General features: G+C 38.5%; 3 protein-coding genes across 8 annotated transcripts in view; 2 read left to right on the top strand and 1 right to left on the bottom strand.

Moving 5' to 3' along the window:
* Nucleotides 1–57: 57 nt before the first annotated feature.
* On the top strand, nt 58–3,101 carry LOC117986202 (coiled-coil domain-containing protein 130 homolog). 3 transcript variants are annotated; one of them, XM_069501937.1, is made up of 4 exons: nt 58–116; nt 379–708; nt 1,407–1,667; nt 2,432–3,101. In XM_069501937.1, the coding sequence occupies exons 2-4, from the start codon at nt 397–399 to the stop codon at nt 3,083–3,085; spliced, it is 1,227 nt and encodes a 408-aa protein (XP_069358038.1). In that variant the 5' UTR covers nt 58–116; nt 379–396; the 3' UTR covers nt 3,086–3,101. The 3 variants fall into 3 exon arrangements, with proteins under 3 accessions (XP_069358038.1, XP_034828931.1, XP_034828932.1); XM_034973040.2 differs by having other exon boundaries at nt 109–250; XM_034973041.2 differs by having other exon boundaries at nt 114–250; nt 382–708.
* Nucleotides 3,102–4,094: 993 nt separating this feature from the next.
* Nucleotides 4,095–18,454, bottom strand: part of LOC117986201 (intermembrane lipid transfer protein VPS13A-like) — a 43,507-nt gene continuing 29,147 nt past the window's right edge. For 3 of the 4 annotated variants that reach the window (XM_034973039.2, XM_069501893.1, XM_069501892.1), the window contains exons 44-54: nt 13,677–13,808; nt 13,450–13,592; nt 11,687–12,913; nt 11,409–11,601; nt 11,020–11,164; nt 10,493–10,606; nt 9,982–10,005; nt 9,249–9,394; nt 8,558–8,703; nt 8,037–8,160; nt 4,095–7,889 (exon numbers count right to left, since the gene is read on the bottom strand). In XM_034973039.2, the coding sequence (XP_034828930.1) occupies nt 7,749–7,889; nt 8,037–8,160; nt 8,558–8,703; nt 9,249–9,394; nt 9,982–10,005; nt 10,493–10,606; nt 11,020–11,164; nt 11,409–11,601; nt 11,687–12,913; nt 13,450–13,592; nt 13,677–13,808 (2,535 nt within the window). In that variant the 3' untranslated portion in view covers nt 4,095–7,748. The remainder of the gene's footprint in view (nt 7,890–8,036; nt 8,161–8,557; nt 8,704–9,248; nt 9,395–9,981; nt 10,006–10,492; nt 10,607–11,019; nt 11,165–11,408; nt 11,602–11,686; nt 12,914–13,449; nt 13,593–13,676; nt 13,809–18,454) is intronic. The other variant, XM_069501894.1, reaches the window with a different exon arrangement.
* On the top strand, nt 15,701–17,718 carry LOC138403037 (uncharacterized). Its single transcript, XM_069501986.1, has 2 exons — nt 15,701–16,616; nt 17,063–17,718. The coding sequence occupies exons 1-2, from the start codon at nt 15,708–15,710 to the stop codon at nt 17,339–17,341; spliced, it is 1,188 nt and encodes a 395-aa protein (XP_069358087.1). The 5' UTR covers nt 15,701–15,707; the 3' UTR covers nt 17,342–17,718.

The raw sequence follows: 18,454 nt of genomic DNA, 5'->3' as shown, positions 1-18,454 counted from the left end.
CTGGAATTTTCAGTTTTGTTTGGCAATGATTGGCAATGATATTTTGGCACTTGACAGCTGCCATATATTTTTGTTTTAGGTTACATTTTTGATGTTTTGATTTTGGGCTATAATTTGTAAGTACTACTTCGTATTTTGGTCGGTGTAGTGTGTACTACCATCTATTGGTAATACTTTCGTAAATAAACCCTTAATTTACCTTTGTTTTGCATTTCAAAATAAGAAAGGACCCATTCGTTATTGAAATAAAGTAAGTTTGATAACTTGAAATCCATTTTATTATTTACTTGTTTACAACAATAATTATCTTTTCTCATACTCATAGTATCTAGTAAGCTCGTGTTAAGCCTTTCCATGAAACTTTCTGATTGTTTCCAGTAGTTCCAAGGCGTAACCATGGGTGAAAGGAAAGGGCAGAATCTCTATTATCCCCCCGACTACGACCCCACAGTCGGGGGGCTAAACAAATTCCGGGGCACCCATGCCCTCAGAGAACGAGCCAGGAAACTCCACGAGGGGATCCTGATCATCAGATTTGAGATGCCATATAACATCTGGTGCGATGGCTGTAAGAACCACATAGGTATGGGCGTGAGGTACAACGCTGAGAAGAAGAAGATTGGGATGTATTATACCACTCCAGTTTACCAGTTTAAAATGAAATGCCATTTGTGCAACAACCATTTTGAAATCAAGACTGATCCAGCTGTAAGTATCAACCAAAACTTGTATAAAATATAGTTAAACTGGTACTGTTGTGGTTGAGAGAGGCTAGTGGTTGAGACTCCAGTCTCCTATTCAGTGGGTCTGGGGGTTCTTGGGCATGAACATCTGGGAGTTTTGTAAATTTAAGCAATTAAATGTCATTTGTTTTAATGGTGAAGGAACATTATGAGGAAACCTGCATGCCTGAGAGTTCTCCATAATGTTCTCAAAGATGTGAGAAGTCTGCCAATCCACACTTAGCCAAAATGGTAGACTATGTCCTAAATCCTCATTCTGAAAAGAGATCCATGCTCGTAATGGGCTGATGATAATTTGAGATAAAGTATTACTGAAAACATTAATTAATTCTCATTATTTATTCCCGAATCCTCTTAAAATGGATCTATTTCTTTAAAGCATGAAGATCAGTGCTATTTGAAATTTTAATGTAGAGATTTTTTTGAATACTTAATTATTATTTTACTTAAATCTCAAAAAACCATGAACTATAGAACTCTGGTTTCCTGTTTAAGATGTTTATTGTTTCATAAAGAATATTACAACAATCACTTACAAGTATGTATGTCCATAAATCAATTTAACATTTTGTCAAAAATGTTAAATACAAAATTAAATGATTTAAGTTATTATTGTGTAAAGTTTTAAACTAAAGTAAGTAATACTCAATTTCTTTTTTCTAGAATCTAGACTATGTCATAGTGTCGGGTGCAAGGCGTCAAGAAAACAGATGGGACCCCACAGAGAACGGGCAAATTGTGCCAGAAACCAAGGAGACTCAGAAGCGCCTGTTTGACGATGCCATGTTCAAGCTGGAGCACAAGACAGGAGATGAGGATGTCAGCAAGCTGGACAAGCCACGGATCAACAGGCTGGTGGGCAGGAATGAAGCTGTGTGGAAAGATGACTATGAGGCCAACTGTGCACTGCGAAGGAACTTTAGGGTAGGTCCCAAATTTTTTCTTCATTCAATCAAAGATGACACTATCCTAATCTATCTAGTAAGCTGTGATAGCCTAACACAGGGGTCACCAAATGGCGGCCTATTTTGTGCGGACCTTAATCTATACTCATATTATAAAGAGGTCAGGTAAGTTTGTTTGTAGGGGGTAATCTCTGGAACTACTGAACAAATTTTGAAAATTCTTACACTGGTGGAAAGCTACATTATCCCTGAGTGACATAGGCTATATTTTATTTTCCAAAAAATTAAAGATCGATACTAAAGTTGTAATAAGCTACCCGTACGAAGTTGGGGCAGGGTGCTAGTTGAATACAAAACAGAAACTAAAGTCTTTTAGAAGACTTAAAGACATTTCTTTTCAACATTAAACAGACTTCAGCAATTCTAAGCAAAAAAAAAATAGTTTCCATGACTTTCTTATTCTTGATTGATATTTTATGATTTTATATTTTAAATATTAGCTTATCCTCGCGACTTTGGCCGCGTGGACTACACAAATTTCAAACCCCTATTTTACCCCCTTAGGGGTTAAATTTTCAAAAATCTTTACTTAGCGGATGTCTACGTCATAATAGCTATCTACATGCCAAATTTCAGCCCAATCTGTCCAGTAGTGTTAGCTGTGCGTCGATAGATCAGTCAGTCAGTCAGCTTTTCTTTTAATATATTTAGATTTAACTGGCTGTAAAATCACTCTAAGATCAATGTGATTTTCAGAAATATATGTACTGATCTTTCTTACAGAAGAGAAGAAAAGAGCTAGAAGAATCGTCAGTCAACGACAGTTTGCTTCTAGCTAAATCTTCTCTGAACATCAATCTCTTGCCAGAGACAGAAGACGACAGAAACATGGCGTCCCTTCTCTCTCTAAGGCCTTCACAGAGTATTGAAGAGTCACAGAGTCTAACCAGAAACAAAATATTGAATACCCCAGCATTACCAAGTTCTAGTGGACTTATAACCAGCTTTGGGGGGTTAAAAAAGGAGGAGTCCCTAAGTAAAAGTGTACTTTTAACTAGAAATGTTTTAGGCATCACAGTTAGGAGAAAACATGTTGATAATGTAGAAAGTAAAATAAATGATAATTTAAGTGAACCGAAAAAAGTGAAAAGTGGTGATGAATGTAAAAATATATCCAATAGTGAAAACAAAACAGAAAGTGCATTTAAAAATGAAAATATAGATGAGAATGGAAGTAAAAGCTTGGTAGATATTAATAAAAAAGAAGGGGAAACAGCAATAGCTTGTAAAGATAAAAAACAAGAGGAAAATAAAATAGAAAGTGAAAATGAAAAGGAAAGTGAAAATAAAAAATTAAGTGAAGTAAATTGTGATGAGAAATGTAATCCTATTTCTTTAGTCGGTGATTATAGTTCTAGTGGGGAAAGTTCTGATTAAATTAGAGCTAATAAGACAAGGAGATCAGCAGGAGAACCAAGTACACTGACATAGCCCAAACTATTAGCAAGCTGAAGTGGCAGTGGGCAGGTCATGCCTGTTATAGAGGTGATGGCCGTTGGAGCCGGAAAGTCCTTGAGTGGAGACCGCGTTTGAGCAAGCGTAGTGTGGGACGCCCTCCAGCACGATGGACAGACGATATAAAGGCTGTCGGGAAATGGCTGGATGAGGAAGGCTGAGAAACTGGGTGTGGTGTCGCTCTTTAGGGAAGGCCTATGTATAACAGTGGACTTCCACAGGCTGATGATGATGATGATGATGATTATCATGATGAATAAGACACTGGCAAAGTTATAAAATCTGCAATTACATTACACTATAGACATATTACATTCATGTTACATGGTGTGTGTGCTCTGTAATGAGTAAGACAGAAGACAAGAAAAGAAGAGACAGCACTCTATAAATGTGACTCAAGTGTCACAGTTTCATGTTTATCCTATTAATTGAATAATTGTAACATATCTACTTGTTTTTACATTATATCACTGGTAATCAGCTTGATTATAATATTATTGATTCATAAATTATATTATTAATAAAAATTAATTAATGATTTTAAGCTTATTTCATGGTTTTACTTTTCGTGGTTTCATGGCTACTACCCATGACAGCTCGGACTTCATCTCTCGCAGCACTGCAGTCCTGTTGTGACCACGACCCATGCGACGAGCCCGAAATATCAAATAAAATCATCAAATTAATTGGTATGGTACCTATTACTTACATTATAATAAAAATTTATTACATATTTAAAAAAACCCGGCCAAGTGCGAATCAGACTCGTCACTGAGGGTTCCGTACTACAGTCGTATTTTTCATACAGCTGTCATTCTACGGCAATCGCGCACCAACGGATGACGGATAGAACTCGTTACTTGGATGACGGAAGTGCAGTGCGTAATCGCCGTTATATAGGTTAAGGGTGTTTAAAAATAAAACAAATGAATACGAGAATGAAACATCTTATAATTGTCCTGTTTCAAATAAAACATTACAATAACATTTATTATTATTTAATATTCATAATAAGCGAGCAACATAGTCTGATATCGTTGGAATGCAGCTAAGTTAATACAATTCAAAAAATAAATATATAGTATAATTATCAACTCACAACAAATTCCTTAGCACAATAATATACGATCGCTAGACACAAAGTACCATAGTGTAGCAATCATTCAGTAGAGTAATAATGAGCAGAGCTTTTTGCCAAGATGTCTACAATTTGGCAGTAATAATTAAACATCAATATTTTTTTTATATAAATTTTTTAGTGTTTACCTACACTTCAAGGAAATTACTAAATCATATATATATCATCATAATCATAATATCAAAAATTACTGGCAGTAAGCGAGACCGTGGCCGAATGGTCAAGGCATCGGGCGCGAACCCAGAAGATGCAGGTTCGATTCCTGCCGGTCACGCAATTTTTGATATGTATTTAAAATTATTTAGTAATCATTTTTTAATAGGTAGGTACATAATATTTAAAGACTGTGACCAAAACCGTTGCCTAACTGTATGATTGTTTGACTGTGATACTCGTGTTTGTTGTAGCTATTTGACTGAGAGGCTCGTAAGGGTGGTGTGGGTTGATTTTTAGGGTTCCGTACCTCAAAAGGAAAACGGAACCCTTATAGGATCACTTTGTTGTCTGTCTGTCTGTTGTTTGTCAAGAAAATACGACTGTAGTAGGGAGCCCTCGGTGCGCGAGCCTGACTCGCACTTGGCCGGTTTTTATAATCAACTGTCACACTCCCGCACGAGCCGCCTCACGAAACAGTAGTATACATATACCTAGTTGGGTAGAAAAAATAAATGCATATATACTCGTAAATTCGATTATAATATGTTTAGTGTTTTATGTAGAAGTTTCGTTCATGCGTGATTACCAAAAGATGAATAATGTTAGAATAATTATTATCAATTATTTTGCATATTTTATAAAAATGGAAAAGTATTTTATACATAATATTATGATAATAGGTGTTTTAATTTTATGTATGTCTAGGCCAAAATATATATTGAATTTAATTTTCAATGATACATAAAACAATGCCTGAAAAAAAAATTATACCTACATATTGCCTAATATTTTAGTAGGTGAGAGAAGTTATGCTAGGCGATGAAAACATTGATTACCACCTAATTGAAACGATATTAGAACATTTACCTACACTAATATCTAATACACTAACAAAGATACCTACTACAAATTCTTAACTTAAACAAAATGACTAGAAAATATAGGAATCCAGCCCATAGTCATTCGAACCGCTAAGATGTGAAACCCCCTTCCAGCATCAGTTTTCCTCTCCAATTGTAATATGGGTACCTTCAAGTCAAGAGTGAATAGGCATCTTCTAGGCAAGCGCGCTCCATCTTAGGCTGCATCATCACGTGCCACCAGGTCTGATTGCAGCCAAGCGCTAGTCTATAAATTAAAAAAAGACAGCTATTATGACGTAGACATCCGCTACGAAAGGATTTTTGAAAATTCAAACCCTAAAGTGGTAAAATAGGGGTTTGAAATTTGTGTAGTCCACGCGGACGAAGTTGTGGGAATAAGCTAGTCTTAAAATGTCTGGATGTTTGTCACTCCTTCACGCTACAATGACTGAACAGATTTGGCTGAAATTTCGAATGGAGATTCGAGTGACAGAGTTGCGTGGAAGCACCCGGCTGAGTTTTCTGCTACCCACAAGATGGCGTATTGTAGCTTTTTATGATTTGAAAAGATCAACTGCTGAGTTTCTTGCCGGCTCTTCACAGTAGAATTTGCATTCCAAGCCGGGGTAGGTATCACACGTACGAACAGAAACAATCCTGACCTTCCAAGTACCATTGAAGCGCGAAGCCTGCGTGCGATTAAGGGCGTTTGTGCACTCATAAGTAAGTATTTGGTTTTATCCGTTATTCTTCGAAGTGGCCGTCATAAAAATTCGTACCTTCTCATTCGATCCGTATTTTTACGGAATGAGCGCACAAACGCCCTTAGTCGTACTTACATATCCCGTAGTATTGGAAGTTCGGGATTGTTCGTGTGTGTTCGCGCGAGCAAATTCATACGGAGCGCCAAAGAGCGGTAGCCTAGCGTTTACGTGTAGGTAGACGGGCATGGTCAGATATATTATAGACACGAAACAACTGTTACAGTTAATTTTATAACTACATACTATAACAATAAAGCCTTCAGTCATTGTGAACACGTGACGGCAGCAGCGCGCAGCGTGGCTTCATACAGTTAGTTGTACTAAAGACGGAAACAAACTAGCGGACGTAGTTAGACGTCCGTAAGCAGCCGTGGCAGATAGGTGTGCAATCGTTTGGGAAGCGGCGGCCAGGATTCTGTCGGACGTCCGAGCGCTCAAAGACGGCCCAAGGTTACGTCCGCTACTAATTATGTCCGATAGTTTTCATAGTTCAGTGTACATTTTATTATCCAGATAACTATGCACATTCTTACTTTCTTGCTGGTTCTTTTCGGTGGGAAGCGCATTCCGAACCAGTGATAGAGTCACTTGACGATTCAAAAGCATTTGTAAAAAATTAGTATTTCGATAAAAAAAAACTTTTTATTTCTAAGCTGCTGCGTGCGTCGCGCGTCTTCACGAATTTAATACGACGTCCTGTCGTGCTGCACGACAGCACCACTGCCGTCAAGCGTTGTCTGACAAGGCCACAAATACACAAATAATAAATATACAGATCCAGATTATATCAATTTTATATTTACTATAATAGAAATATGTATTTATTCCATAAATAACAGATGTATCCTAATTAATATTCACATATTTGCGCGTGGATTTTTTAGCTGTGTTGTAACTTGTAGGTAAATTGTAGGTAAAACTCGCACTTGGTCGGTATTTTTACGTCAACTGTCACTCTCCCGCAACCCACGGACTACTTAATGAGTCGTCTCCGGTCTCAGTGACATGGTTAACCAATAGTTTTTTTATAGGAATATCAATGACACGCGCAAATGTATGAATCATCAACCAATCTTTAATTTCCTTGTGCTTAGACTCCTTTGGAATGTCTTTAATACTGACATAAACTTAAATCTTATTATTTAACTTGAGTTGCAGAAATACTGGCAATATCAGGAATACTTATATCGGGCATACCGCGTTATGGAATCGGTCGGTCGGTTATCGCTCGTAATTATGAGACAACAAATTCCTGAAACGCATTGGCGGTTACTCTGGATCGCGCTTGCCTAGAAGAAGAAGATGCCTAAATTTAATACTTGATGTGACTTACAAAAGTGATACAGTTCTTGCATTTCACGAAGGCGAGTGCGGAGTGGCTCATGCTTGTGTTTAAGTCGTATCAGTATAAATAAGGTAAATTAAATGTGTGCGTGTGCGAGCGCTTGCTTGCGACTGATTGGTCCGACATGCACGCACACTTACGCAATGTCCGTATATCAACGTAACCACAAGTAAAGTTCACTCGCCTTCGTGAATTGCAAGAACTGTAGTAGGTACTGTACCTAGGTACTTTTAATATTTTGATAAAATAATATGCCAGTATTTCCAACACTAAATTACCGCAATACCCTTAAATCTCCGTCTCCTCCAGGTCTGATCTCTTACTGGTCGCTGGAACACCGCTTATCTTCCATAGCGTGTATGAGCGCACACTCTATCTTGGCCTGCAGCCACGTCAGAACTTCTGGCTCTGCGATTTCGATCTCCTTCTCATCCGTTGAGAAGTAGTTCACCACTTCATCCTGAAAAAACCAAAATAATACATTTTATGGGGATTTATAGCCTTTAGCGTTCGTTATTCTTCTGGCGCGGCGATCTATCCGCCTCTCCGCCTTATCCCCCATAAGGCGGAGAGGCGGATAGATCGCCGCGCCATATTCTGAATGTACCTGTTTGATGCTCAACACGAGTTTCCCGTCCTTAGCGCGCGGCACTCCGAGCAGGTCGTCCAGCTTCACCGCCCACTCCACGTGCCAGCCCTTAGCGCCGCCCGCTCGCACCAGAAAAATGTGTCTATACATCAAAGGAACAATATTAATTGACCTTTATTTACGTAGGAATTTACAAACTAAAGTTTAAAAAAAGTTAAAGTAGGTACCTATTATTGCACGCGCAAAAACACGTTTTCATGAGTTGCGCTGTGCGCACAATAATGTTCCGACGAAGGACTCACTCGTCTCAGTTGTATTACCCGAAGTGCTAACAGGACCCTAGGTATTACTAAGCCGCTATTAATAATAAAAATTTCAAAATGGTGGCCATGAAAATTTAAAAAAAAAGTTTTTTTCTTGTACAATGGTACGGAACTTCGTGTGCGAATTCAACTCGCAATTGACCAATTTTATAAACGAGTCCAAACTCGATGGACTTATTCTTAGCTATAAGGTAGGGGACCTCCACAAGCACTTACTGTGTCGAAACAAGCAGCGTGGATAGCGAAGTGCGTCCAAGATGCGCATGCGCAACGTAACTGTCGGTGTCGGCGTAGTGGCCTCGCGCCAGCTGACACAGGAGGGCTGAGCCACGCGCCGCTGCCGCACTGTATGGTCGGAGACCCTAGAACAACAGTGGATGTACCTACATAACGTGAGGACGTGACTGATCGCTCCTATACGAGAACTGTTGACAGAGCGGTGCGTAAAAGGTATAATAAAACGTAGTGATATTTTTTTGAGTATTATGAGTAATGAGTTGAGTATAACAATAAAGAGAAAACGTGATTCGTGCCCGAACGTCTATGGAGGAGAGAGAGGATATCAATGAATGACATAGTACACACTACACAGACTAAAAAAATATTTTAACAAGAACTAGGTACTCCACTATACCTATTCCTTGTGTTTGATACTAAAGGTTTTACTGATGTCCCATTTTTTTTTTAAGTCAACACTTTTTGGATATACGATAATATCCATTATTTTAATTAGTGAACAATTCTCCCGAAGAAGAATCCTGCACCGGAAAATGCAGCGTTGGAAGAACTCCCTAGCTGGACGGACGATGCCAAGGTACCTAGTAGCTGGGAATTCTTCTGTGAAAATTATTGCAAGAGACCTTCGTCAAGCAGACGTCTATAAACTATTGATCGTTGTTATGGGTACCTCCACAGCAGAACAATGCCTGGGCAGCCGTCGCCTGGCCACCAGCCGGCCGCCCGAGCGCTGCACACAGGCCCTCAATGCCGCCTCCGCACTGTCCACTCCCACTTGACGAGACAGCGCCGCGCGAGCTGCTTCACGGCATATATCTATTGAAATAGGTCGGTAGGTCTAGGTAAAATCTTTTTTACACGGCTGATATAAAGCTTTTGTACGTCTCATACAAAGACAATTCTCTGTAGGTACTTAATATAATTGGTAACTAAGTAATGTTTATAAATGTCAATTGCACGTCTCATAACAGGGAATTACGTATGGGTAAGCTGTAAAATGTGAAACTTTAGCTCTGAAACGGTCTAATTGTACAGTCTGAGGTCTAAGCAATGGTGAATATCAACTGACATCAGTCAGGGTTGAGTTTCTGCCAGTTTTCCAATCACTGTCCTGTCTTCACTATAGATAAGTACCTAGTACTAGTAGTGTAGTAGTTATTATTGATGCATCAGTGATCGGATCTAAGGTGCTATCAAACGGTGACCACAACTTTTCGAGCTCGGCAATCGGTGGACTATAGTTAAGTAACGTTAACGTTTCAGAAAATAAAGGAAACTAGAAACGAAGTTGAAATTAAAGATATTGATACAAAAACACGAAATCAAGCACATAATCGTCCATGAAGTCTACAGTGTCAAGTTTGAATAAAACAAAATAAAAAAATCATGCCAAGAATACTCACATCTCACTATAACAAAGTCTTCATCTACGCATCCACACGAACAGAAGAGAACAGAAAAAAATGTGTGTAAAATACAATATTTTATTTATTAAGTACATAAAACATTGATTTAATTGTTAATTTTCATTTAAAGCAAGTAAATTAAAGATACATGCATGAAACAAAAATCTACCTATCAGTTAGAATACCGATCAAAAGTGCATTTAAAAAATAAATGTAAAAATGCACACACGAAATATAATATAAGATGATGATTCCGTTGGCATTTTGCACACGATTGAAATAGGTAAGTGAACTTTACGTGTGTTTACGTCGTATTACGGCATACTACGTATGTGTGCGTGCCTGTCGGACCAATCAGTCGTGAGCAAGCGCTCGCAAATGCACGCTTACTTATACCGATACGACTTAAACACAAGCTTGAGCCACGCGCATTTGTGAAATGCAAGAACTACTTATAGGTACTTGAAGAGAAATCTAGTAAGACTCGACAGTATATATTGACACCTACCAAATGTTGGTCTGGCTATAAGACCGGTGACTGCAAGCGCAACGCTCGCTGGATGATTTCTATTCGCTTCTATCACTGCTTCGGGTAAATCATCTACGATTTTGCCTTCATCACCTGAACACCAAAAATGTAGAAAAGAAACAAAATTTATCGATATCGGTATGCTCCAGCTCACAATAATTTGCAGCTCCCGTAATAGTGCCTTCGATGATCCTTTTCATCCATTTTTTTTGGACTACGTTATTCATACCTACGTACCTAATAAGGTAGATGTCTTAATTTAAATTATAAGTTTACTCAATCTGTAATACAGCGTTATTTGAGCGTCTGCTATCCGCTTTTGCGAACTTCAATAGAATTTGTTTCATTTGCCTCAACAATAGCATTAAACTTAGGTGAAACATCCAACAGGCTACTCAACCAAACCCATTCTGGTAGGTATATTCACTAGATGATACCAACGAAGAATAGTCTTCTGAAGAGTCAAAAGGCATTTTGAAGATCATAATAGTTTTTTTCAGTCTTACCAGAACGACGTTTTGGCGGACGTAGTTTGGGTGCATCTTCAAACACGTTTGGTACAGTGTAGTCGCTTGTACAACCCAGTAGCTTAGCTGCCCCGTTGAATAACGCTAAAGCTGCATCAGAAACTCTGCGGGAACATGCTGTTGCCTGTGCCAGAATTTTTATATTTTCTGAGAATGCTAAGAAGGAATATTTGAGGTGGTGGAATAGCATAAGCACAGCACTTAGACAAAGCAGGGTCGAAATTATCCGCATAAAAGTTGGACCCATCAGAATATAGGTCAGAATACTCAACAGATTTTAGTAATCGTAAATGCATCAGAATCTCTAAGATTTGGCTACGAAAATTACCATCCAATATTTTGATAAGGCTTAATGTGGATGTTCTTACCAAGCACGGCTCATAATAATCCTTCAGCTCTTTTGAGAAGTCTCCGATGTAGCTGTACGGATTCCCGAGGATGTTCAGTCCGAGTACCAAAACATAGAACTGCTGCACCAACTGAAGCCGATAATGACGACTTGCCACGTCTATTAGACTGGACATCGTGATGGGAGCATTCCGAAGCTCTAGATAACTCATTCTGAAATAAATAGGAACATGTATTTTCAAATTGCAAACAATCACTATGCCCGTGATATGATGTACAAGTCTTAGAACTAACGCACCTGATAACAACGTCCTTCATATCACAAAGAGAAGACCCCCACGAGTTAAACAAATACTCCAATAGATCACTATTAAAAAGCTTCGGTCGATTCTCCTTTAGATTCCCATATCGTGCCTTAGTTGGGCTATCAACATTCTCATTAGAATATCCTCTCGATGACAAACTTAGTATCAGCTTGATCGGAGATAAGTGAACAAACTCAAAAACTACATCTCTCTGCGCGCAAGTCTGACTCCTCATTGCAATAACCGGCAAAGGCATATGGACCAAAGCTAAATCAGCTCGCAGCCTCACAGCCGGCTTCTCTTCAATCTTCCAATGATTCATTATATCAAAAATGTGATTAACAAAACCTCTATCTAAATTAACACAGTACTCTTGTATCAAAACCTTAAAGTATTTATAAACGTCCTGGTTTAAATTTGACCTATACTGTTTTAATGTTACAACTTCAATGCATGGCCTAGCGTCTTTAGACTTCAAATGTGGAGGTAAGGGAGCGGGGTAAAGTACACTAGGGAACACAGCTTCGTGTAACTGGTTATCGATTTGCAGTCTTTGTAATTTCAAATGGCAGTACGTGAACGTATCAGACTTTCGGAACTGTAACCATACGCTGGGGTTGTACGACCTCCTCAATTCGGAGAAAAACGGTTTCGTCATCTGCATTTTCTCTAAGTCTATATGTAAGAATTCTTTTAACTGACACTTTTTCTGTTCCGTTTGGTATTTGTCTTCTATCCATGCGGTCACGTCTGTGGCTAATTGTTTCCATTTACTCCCGACATTGACCTCCCATTTTGGGAGAGAATCTGTTATACTTATATACGAAAGTTCTTTGACTCCGTTGCCAGTTTGCACACAAACCGATAAGCCAACACTTGCAAGGGACATGTAGACTTCATAATTGCTTCGTTCAGAGTTGATTCTCATTTTGTATTGATAGGCTATTCTTTCATCTTGAGCTAGAGCAAAGACTCTTTGATACCCATCCATGAATGATATCCAGTAGACTATAACTTTGTCTTTTCTCATCTTTTTACTAGGTTTAGTGTGAGCTTCTAGTATTTCGAAACTATCGGAATCGTCGCTGCTTGAAGTGCTTGGCTCAGGAGATTTGGGAGTAAGTCGCTTAAGAGTTGATGATAGTTTTGAAGTTACGCTGTTTGTTGCCATTAGAGTTGAATGCTTTACCGAGTGGAAGCTAACTTTCTCTTCGCCAAATCTAAAACAAATATAGAGATAGTATATTCAGGTACTATCATTTTCAACTTATTAATGTCTTAGCAGTCCTAGTCCTACTCCTCCCTCATTAAATAATAGGGCATGTGCTAAGAATACCGACCACGCTACACTTATTTACAAAGGTTGACGAGCTACATTATGTACCTATCTTCCAGAATTTCTCCTGAGATATAACATCATCATCATCATGATCAACCCATCATCGGCTCACTACAGAGAACGGGTCTCAAATGATATTTAATTACTAAAGCAAATGATATTTAATTACTTAAAACGCACATAACTCCGAAAAGTTAGAGGTGCGTGCCCGGGATCGAACCCCCGACCTCCGAATAGAAGGCGGACGTTCTAGCCGCTAGGCTATCACATCTCGACAATATCAAAGATAACAATATCAGGATAATTTATTTCACCGAAAAGATTTTAACACGATTTTTTTTTAGAAATCTTAAACGTATCAGACCAGGATTTCAATCCAAATCGTATTGGTGTTCGATGAAATAAAATTAAACTCACCCATCTTGTGAGAAATCTGCAAGGAATCCTTTTCCCTTGTTATTGTAAATGTTCCACAACATTTTCCTTTCCTTCACCGGATCGTCCCACGTGTATAACATGGATTGGTAGGGGCTCAGTAGTGCCACTTGTCCGGAATCAGCCTACAATTGCAAAAATTACTAATAAATTAATTTGAACTCAGCATCAGATATTAAAGTTTGAAAAACTTAAAAAAAAAATTTTACCTGATGTAATTTGAGAAACAGATCATCACATAGGTTGTCGATGCGTAAAGGCGCGTCACCAGGTACATACGGCTTGAAGGTGATGGTGAAAGGCCTATCCGTGCCTCCAGTCACATCCACGCAGATTGCAGACTGTGTACAAGTTAAATTAATATTAAAGACCCCCATCATATCGACGCAGGACACATCCCACACCAGCCCACGCCCCATCTGCATCGATCACGGTACATAAATAATTAGAATTCCTCAGTCTCCTTAACGCAGCATCGTGAGCCGAGGCCCGTCGAAAAAGGACCCCAGACGGGTTCGAAACTACTCGGGCATACTCCGACTAACGGCGGTTATGCACTCATCCGAGTCCGTGAAAATACGTACCTTTTTGTTTTATACGGGAGCTTATGTCGTAGATAATTGCTGGTATTCTCATGGATAACGGATAGAACTCGGATGACGGAAGTGCAGTGCGTAATCGCCGTAACACGTAAGTTACTCGTATATATTTTATATTCATAAAGATAACTTGATCAGTTAAAACCGCTTCGAATTCATTTGAGAGAAACGATGCCATAATAAACTAAAATATAATCAACCTTCTTTCTGAAGGAAGCTATGTCAAAACCTCAATACCAAACCAACAACTTTTTTCCTATGAAAACGCTTCTTTAATGTGCTACAAGATGAATGCATGACACAGTGGGACCACATAAATTGTTTAAAATTACTTTAAGATACGCTTACACGGGTAATTGAAATGCCGCAATTCCAGGCAATTTAGTCAATTATGACGTCACCACCACATGAAGCAATTTTCTGCAATACACATACAATACCTGAAAATTTCAGCAATGTTATGCGAAATAATTGGTCCACTTATTGCTCCAGATTGATCCATAAAATTGTCCACGTAAGCGCACCATCGAGATACGCAACGGTAACTTACCGAAGAGAAAAGAAGTGAAATTGCACATTGTAATTTTTAATTTATAATTACCTACCTACTTTAAATTACACAAGATTATAATTTTATTATATTCTTATTTATTGCCTTGGTACTATAACTAGATAATGCCGGTGACTTAATCCGCGTGGTTTGTAAATTCTCGTTGGAACTTTTTCAATTTTTCGGGACGAAAAGTTGCCTATATCCGTGTCTGGGATCCAAGCTATCTCGTTTTGGATAGACGATGGCCTGTGACAATGTCCATGTGGAATTTAGGTACTTAACAGTCCCAATTCATCCCAAAAGGCATTCCGAACCAGTGGTAGATGCATTTGACGATTCAAAAGTAGGTACCTACTTGTAAAAGTTCAATACTTAGAATAAAAAATATTTTTATTTATTTATTTATTATTTAATTCACATGGGAACTCTGTGATTCTCCTGGACACAAGTTTCTGACATGCATAATGCAATCTATCTTTGCACCTTTCGTCAAAATCAGTTAAACAGATAGGTCGAGAAAAGGAGACAGAGGAGAAAAACACACAGACACACTTACGCATTTATAACATTAAATATGGATTTTAATTCGAACTAGATGATGCCCGCGACTTCGTCCGCGTTGGTTTAGGTTTTTAAAAGTCCTATGGGAACTCTTTAATTTTTCAGGATAAAAAGTAGCCTATGTCCGGGATGTAAGCTAACTCTGTACCAAATTTCATCACAATCGGTTAAACTGGTGGGCCGTGAAAAGCTAACAGACAGACAGACAGACACACTTTCGCATTTATAATATTAAGTATGGATTAAAGTCAACCAATTAAATTAAATAATAATTATTATAATATGCACATTTTATTAGATAGGTAGGTACTTAAATTATCAGAACTGTAGAGTGGTGAAAATATAATGAAAGTAACACATTATGTCCGAATGTTTACGTAATATTTGCGGACCTCGGACACGTTTCAGGCTCTAACTCAATTTACACCACTTTCATTCCACACTCCTAACTTATAAAGTGTTCAAATTTCACTTCCTCTCAGTTTACATACCAGGTCCGACCAAATAAGTTATACCAAAGTATAAAAATGTGGAGATATTTATGTTTTTGTGCTATTTTTTGTGCAGTGATTGAAATTAATTGTTGGAGTGGTGACTCAGATGGATACAGAAGCTCTGAGTATGCGAGAAATAAACGAGCGAAATATTACTCTATTCCGTCTCACAAATACTACGGCCGACCTTCTTATACCTATTCTAATAGAAGCCCATTTACCTATAGTTCACCGCATGGCTACACAGCAAATGATATAGGACTAGCATCAAAACAAAAGCCGTATAAGGTTAGTAAAATACCATTTAACGAAGGTTTGGGAGATGATGACTTCAATAATCTAATTAAATATCTATCACATAAAGATTTGGATAAAATTGTCAAATTCGCCGCTGAGAAAGAAAGGAATTTAGATAATTACAGAGATTTAGACAATTATGAATATAAAGGTGATTTTGATAGCGAGGAATTTAGGAATATCGATTATGAAGAAGACAATCCTGATTCTAACGATCCCAATATACAGTTTTATTATAAATATAATAATATAATCAAACATAGGCCCAGTATAAATTATCCACAAATGCAAACCAATATGAATATGTATACTCAAACACCTATAAAGACTGGAGAAGAACCTGAACTTTCTTTGTTAGATGGATATATCCAAAAGGAAATCAATGTTATGAATGATAGAAATTATATATTCACTGATAGTAGTACATGGAAGGAAGAAGAATTACCAAAGCCAATAAATCTAAGAGAAGACGATTATGATGTTTCTTCTACGAATAATGTGCGTTCATTTGCAAAGCCAGAATCTTCGTACCAATTAGGAAACTTTGCCGATCTACCTCTGATGGATTATGAACACTCAAAGTTGGAAAGAGTTAATTCGTACAGCGTGCCATATTATTCTGTAAGTACCAGAAATTCAAAATTCGTCACTCCCAAACCTTCTTAGAATCCACATGAATAATAAACTTGACTTTCAACTTCGAAAACTTTCATATCTTGACGAGATCCCGTCCCGCGTGTGTTGGTAGTTTCTCTGCTTTGGTGTTTTTTGAATTATTATATACTTTTATTAAAAACTAGATGATACCCGCGATTTCGTCTGCGTGGATTTAGGTTTTTAAAAATCCCATGGGAACGCTTTGATTTTCCGGGATAAAAAGTAGCCTATGTCCTTCCCCGGGATGCAAGCTCTGTACCAAATTTCGTCAAAATCGGTTGAACGGTTGGGCCTTGAAAGGCTAGCAGACAGACAGACACACTTTCGCATTTATAATATTGGTATGGATTAGAGGCATACACTTAAAGAATAGCGATTTTATCGTTAAGGTAACTCTTTTAAGGGTTCTGAATTGATAAGTTTTTCTTTCACAGGTCCTATCTTCAAGCAATCACCGACCACGATACCCATCACCAGCGCCACTACCACCATCACAATTATCATCATCACCCGTCTCATCATCAATATCACTTACAAACGCCCTGGAAGTGGAACCTGCTCCCCCAGCCTCTGCCGCGAAGGAGCAAAGTGATGCTCATCTGAAAGCTATAAAGATCTGGACCCATAAATCTAAAGGAACTGCATATACGTTGCATGACGATGGAACATTGTCGCTTGAACAACCATCGCAGCCTAGATATAAGTATCCATAAGATACCTAATTTATTTTAGAGTTGGTAAAGTAATTTATGGGCGTTAATTTTAATAAGTAGGTATTTCATGAAATAGTTTACACGAGGCCGTATTCAAAATTATTGTTTATTTATATTTTATAGAATGTAAATTTCTACAATGTCGGATTTTCTAATGTTTATAATTTAAACTTGCACTCTATCATCTCATAAACATCCAAGTTTGAATAAAAATGATAATATGAATGATGCACAGTTTGGTTTCCGTCCAGGACTTTCGACAGATTCAACGGATTTCAGTTCAAAAGTAACCGTAGACCACTACGTCAACAGAGGTACATCGGTCTACGTGTTTTCTTGACTTAAGTCGTGCTTTTGACCTTGTAAATTTGATTGATTTGATTTGAAGATGATTTACTCTGGGAGAATCTGCACGGATTTAATGTTCTTCTAAAAACGGTGAATCTGTTGAAATATTGGTACGGGAACCAAACTAACAGTGTAAGATGGGGCGACGCGACATCTAGCGAGAACATGCTAGAATGCGGTGTTCGTCAGGGAGGGTTGACCTCTCCGGAACTCTTTAGCCTGTACGTGAACGACCATTGCGGAGCTAAGGAGCACCAAGGTCGGTTGTCACATAGAGTCCACACGCATGAATAGTTTCAGTGCAGTGCAGTGCAGTTGCAGATGGCATGGTGCTTCTCAGCCCCTCAATCAGGTGGCTTTGTAAACTGGTAGCAATATGTGAGCGTTACGCCACGTTAAGAAAATAGTTACGATGGTGTTCCGGTCAGGCAGAGGTCCGGAGACGATCCCGGAGGTTTTTTTGATGGCAATTTACTGGAGAGAGTTGAGCGTTTATATCTCGGCCGCGTTTTACCTCGGCCATATACTGACTGAGGGTCTCGTTGACGATTAAGACATGGAGAGGGAACGACGTGCTCTGGCCGTGAGGTGTAACATGCTCGCAAGTCGGTACCGTACGTACGATACGTATCTACATTCTACAGTACGCGGCCGAAAGTATGACATTTCGGCTTTGTAGAGCGACGAGACTGACAAAACGCCGTAGGTATGAATGACAGCATTCATACCTACGGCGTTTTGTCAGTCTCGTCGACCGAGACAGTG

The sequence above is a fragment of the Maniola hyperantus genome, chromosome 11 (genome assembly GCF_902806685.2).
Source record: "Maniola hyperantus chromosome 11, iAphHyp1.2, whole genome shotgun sequence".
Classification (NCBI taxonomy): domain Eukaryota; kingdom Metazoa; phylum Arthropoda; class Insecta; order Lepidoptera; family Nymphalidae; genus Maniola; species Maniola hyperantus.
Note: the sequence above shows the minus strand (reverse complement) of the source record. Positions and strands in the feature narration are given on the sequence as shown.

What these genes read in the sequence shown, in the direction of transcription:
- LOC117986202 (XM_069501937.1), top strand. Translation starts at nt 397, where the DNA reads ATGGGTGAAAGGAAAGGGCAGAATCTCTATTATCCCCCCGACTACGAC. An exon ending in AAATCAAGACTGATCCAGCT is followed by an intron (nt 709 to 1,406) that starts GTAAGTATCAAC and finishes TCTTTTTTCTAG; the next exon opens with AATCTAGACTATGTCATAGT. An exon ending in CACTGCGAAGGAACTTTAGG is followed by an intron (nt 1,668 to 2,431) that starts GTAGGTCCCAAA and finishes TCTTTCTTACAG; the next exon opens with AAGAGAAGAAAAGAGCTAGA.
- LOC138403037 (XM_069501986.1), top strand. Translation starts at nt 15,708, where the DNA reads ATGTGGAGATATTTATGTTTTTGTGCTATTTTTTGTGCAGTGATTGAA. An exon ending in GTACCAGAAATTCAAAATTC is followed by an intron (nt 16,617 to 17,062) that starts GTCACTCCCAAA and finishes TTTCTTTCACAG; the next exon opens with GTCCTATCTTCAAGCAATCA.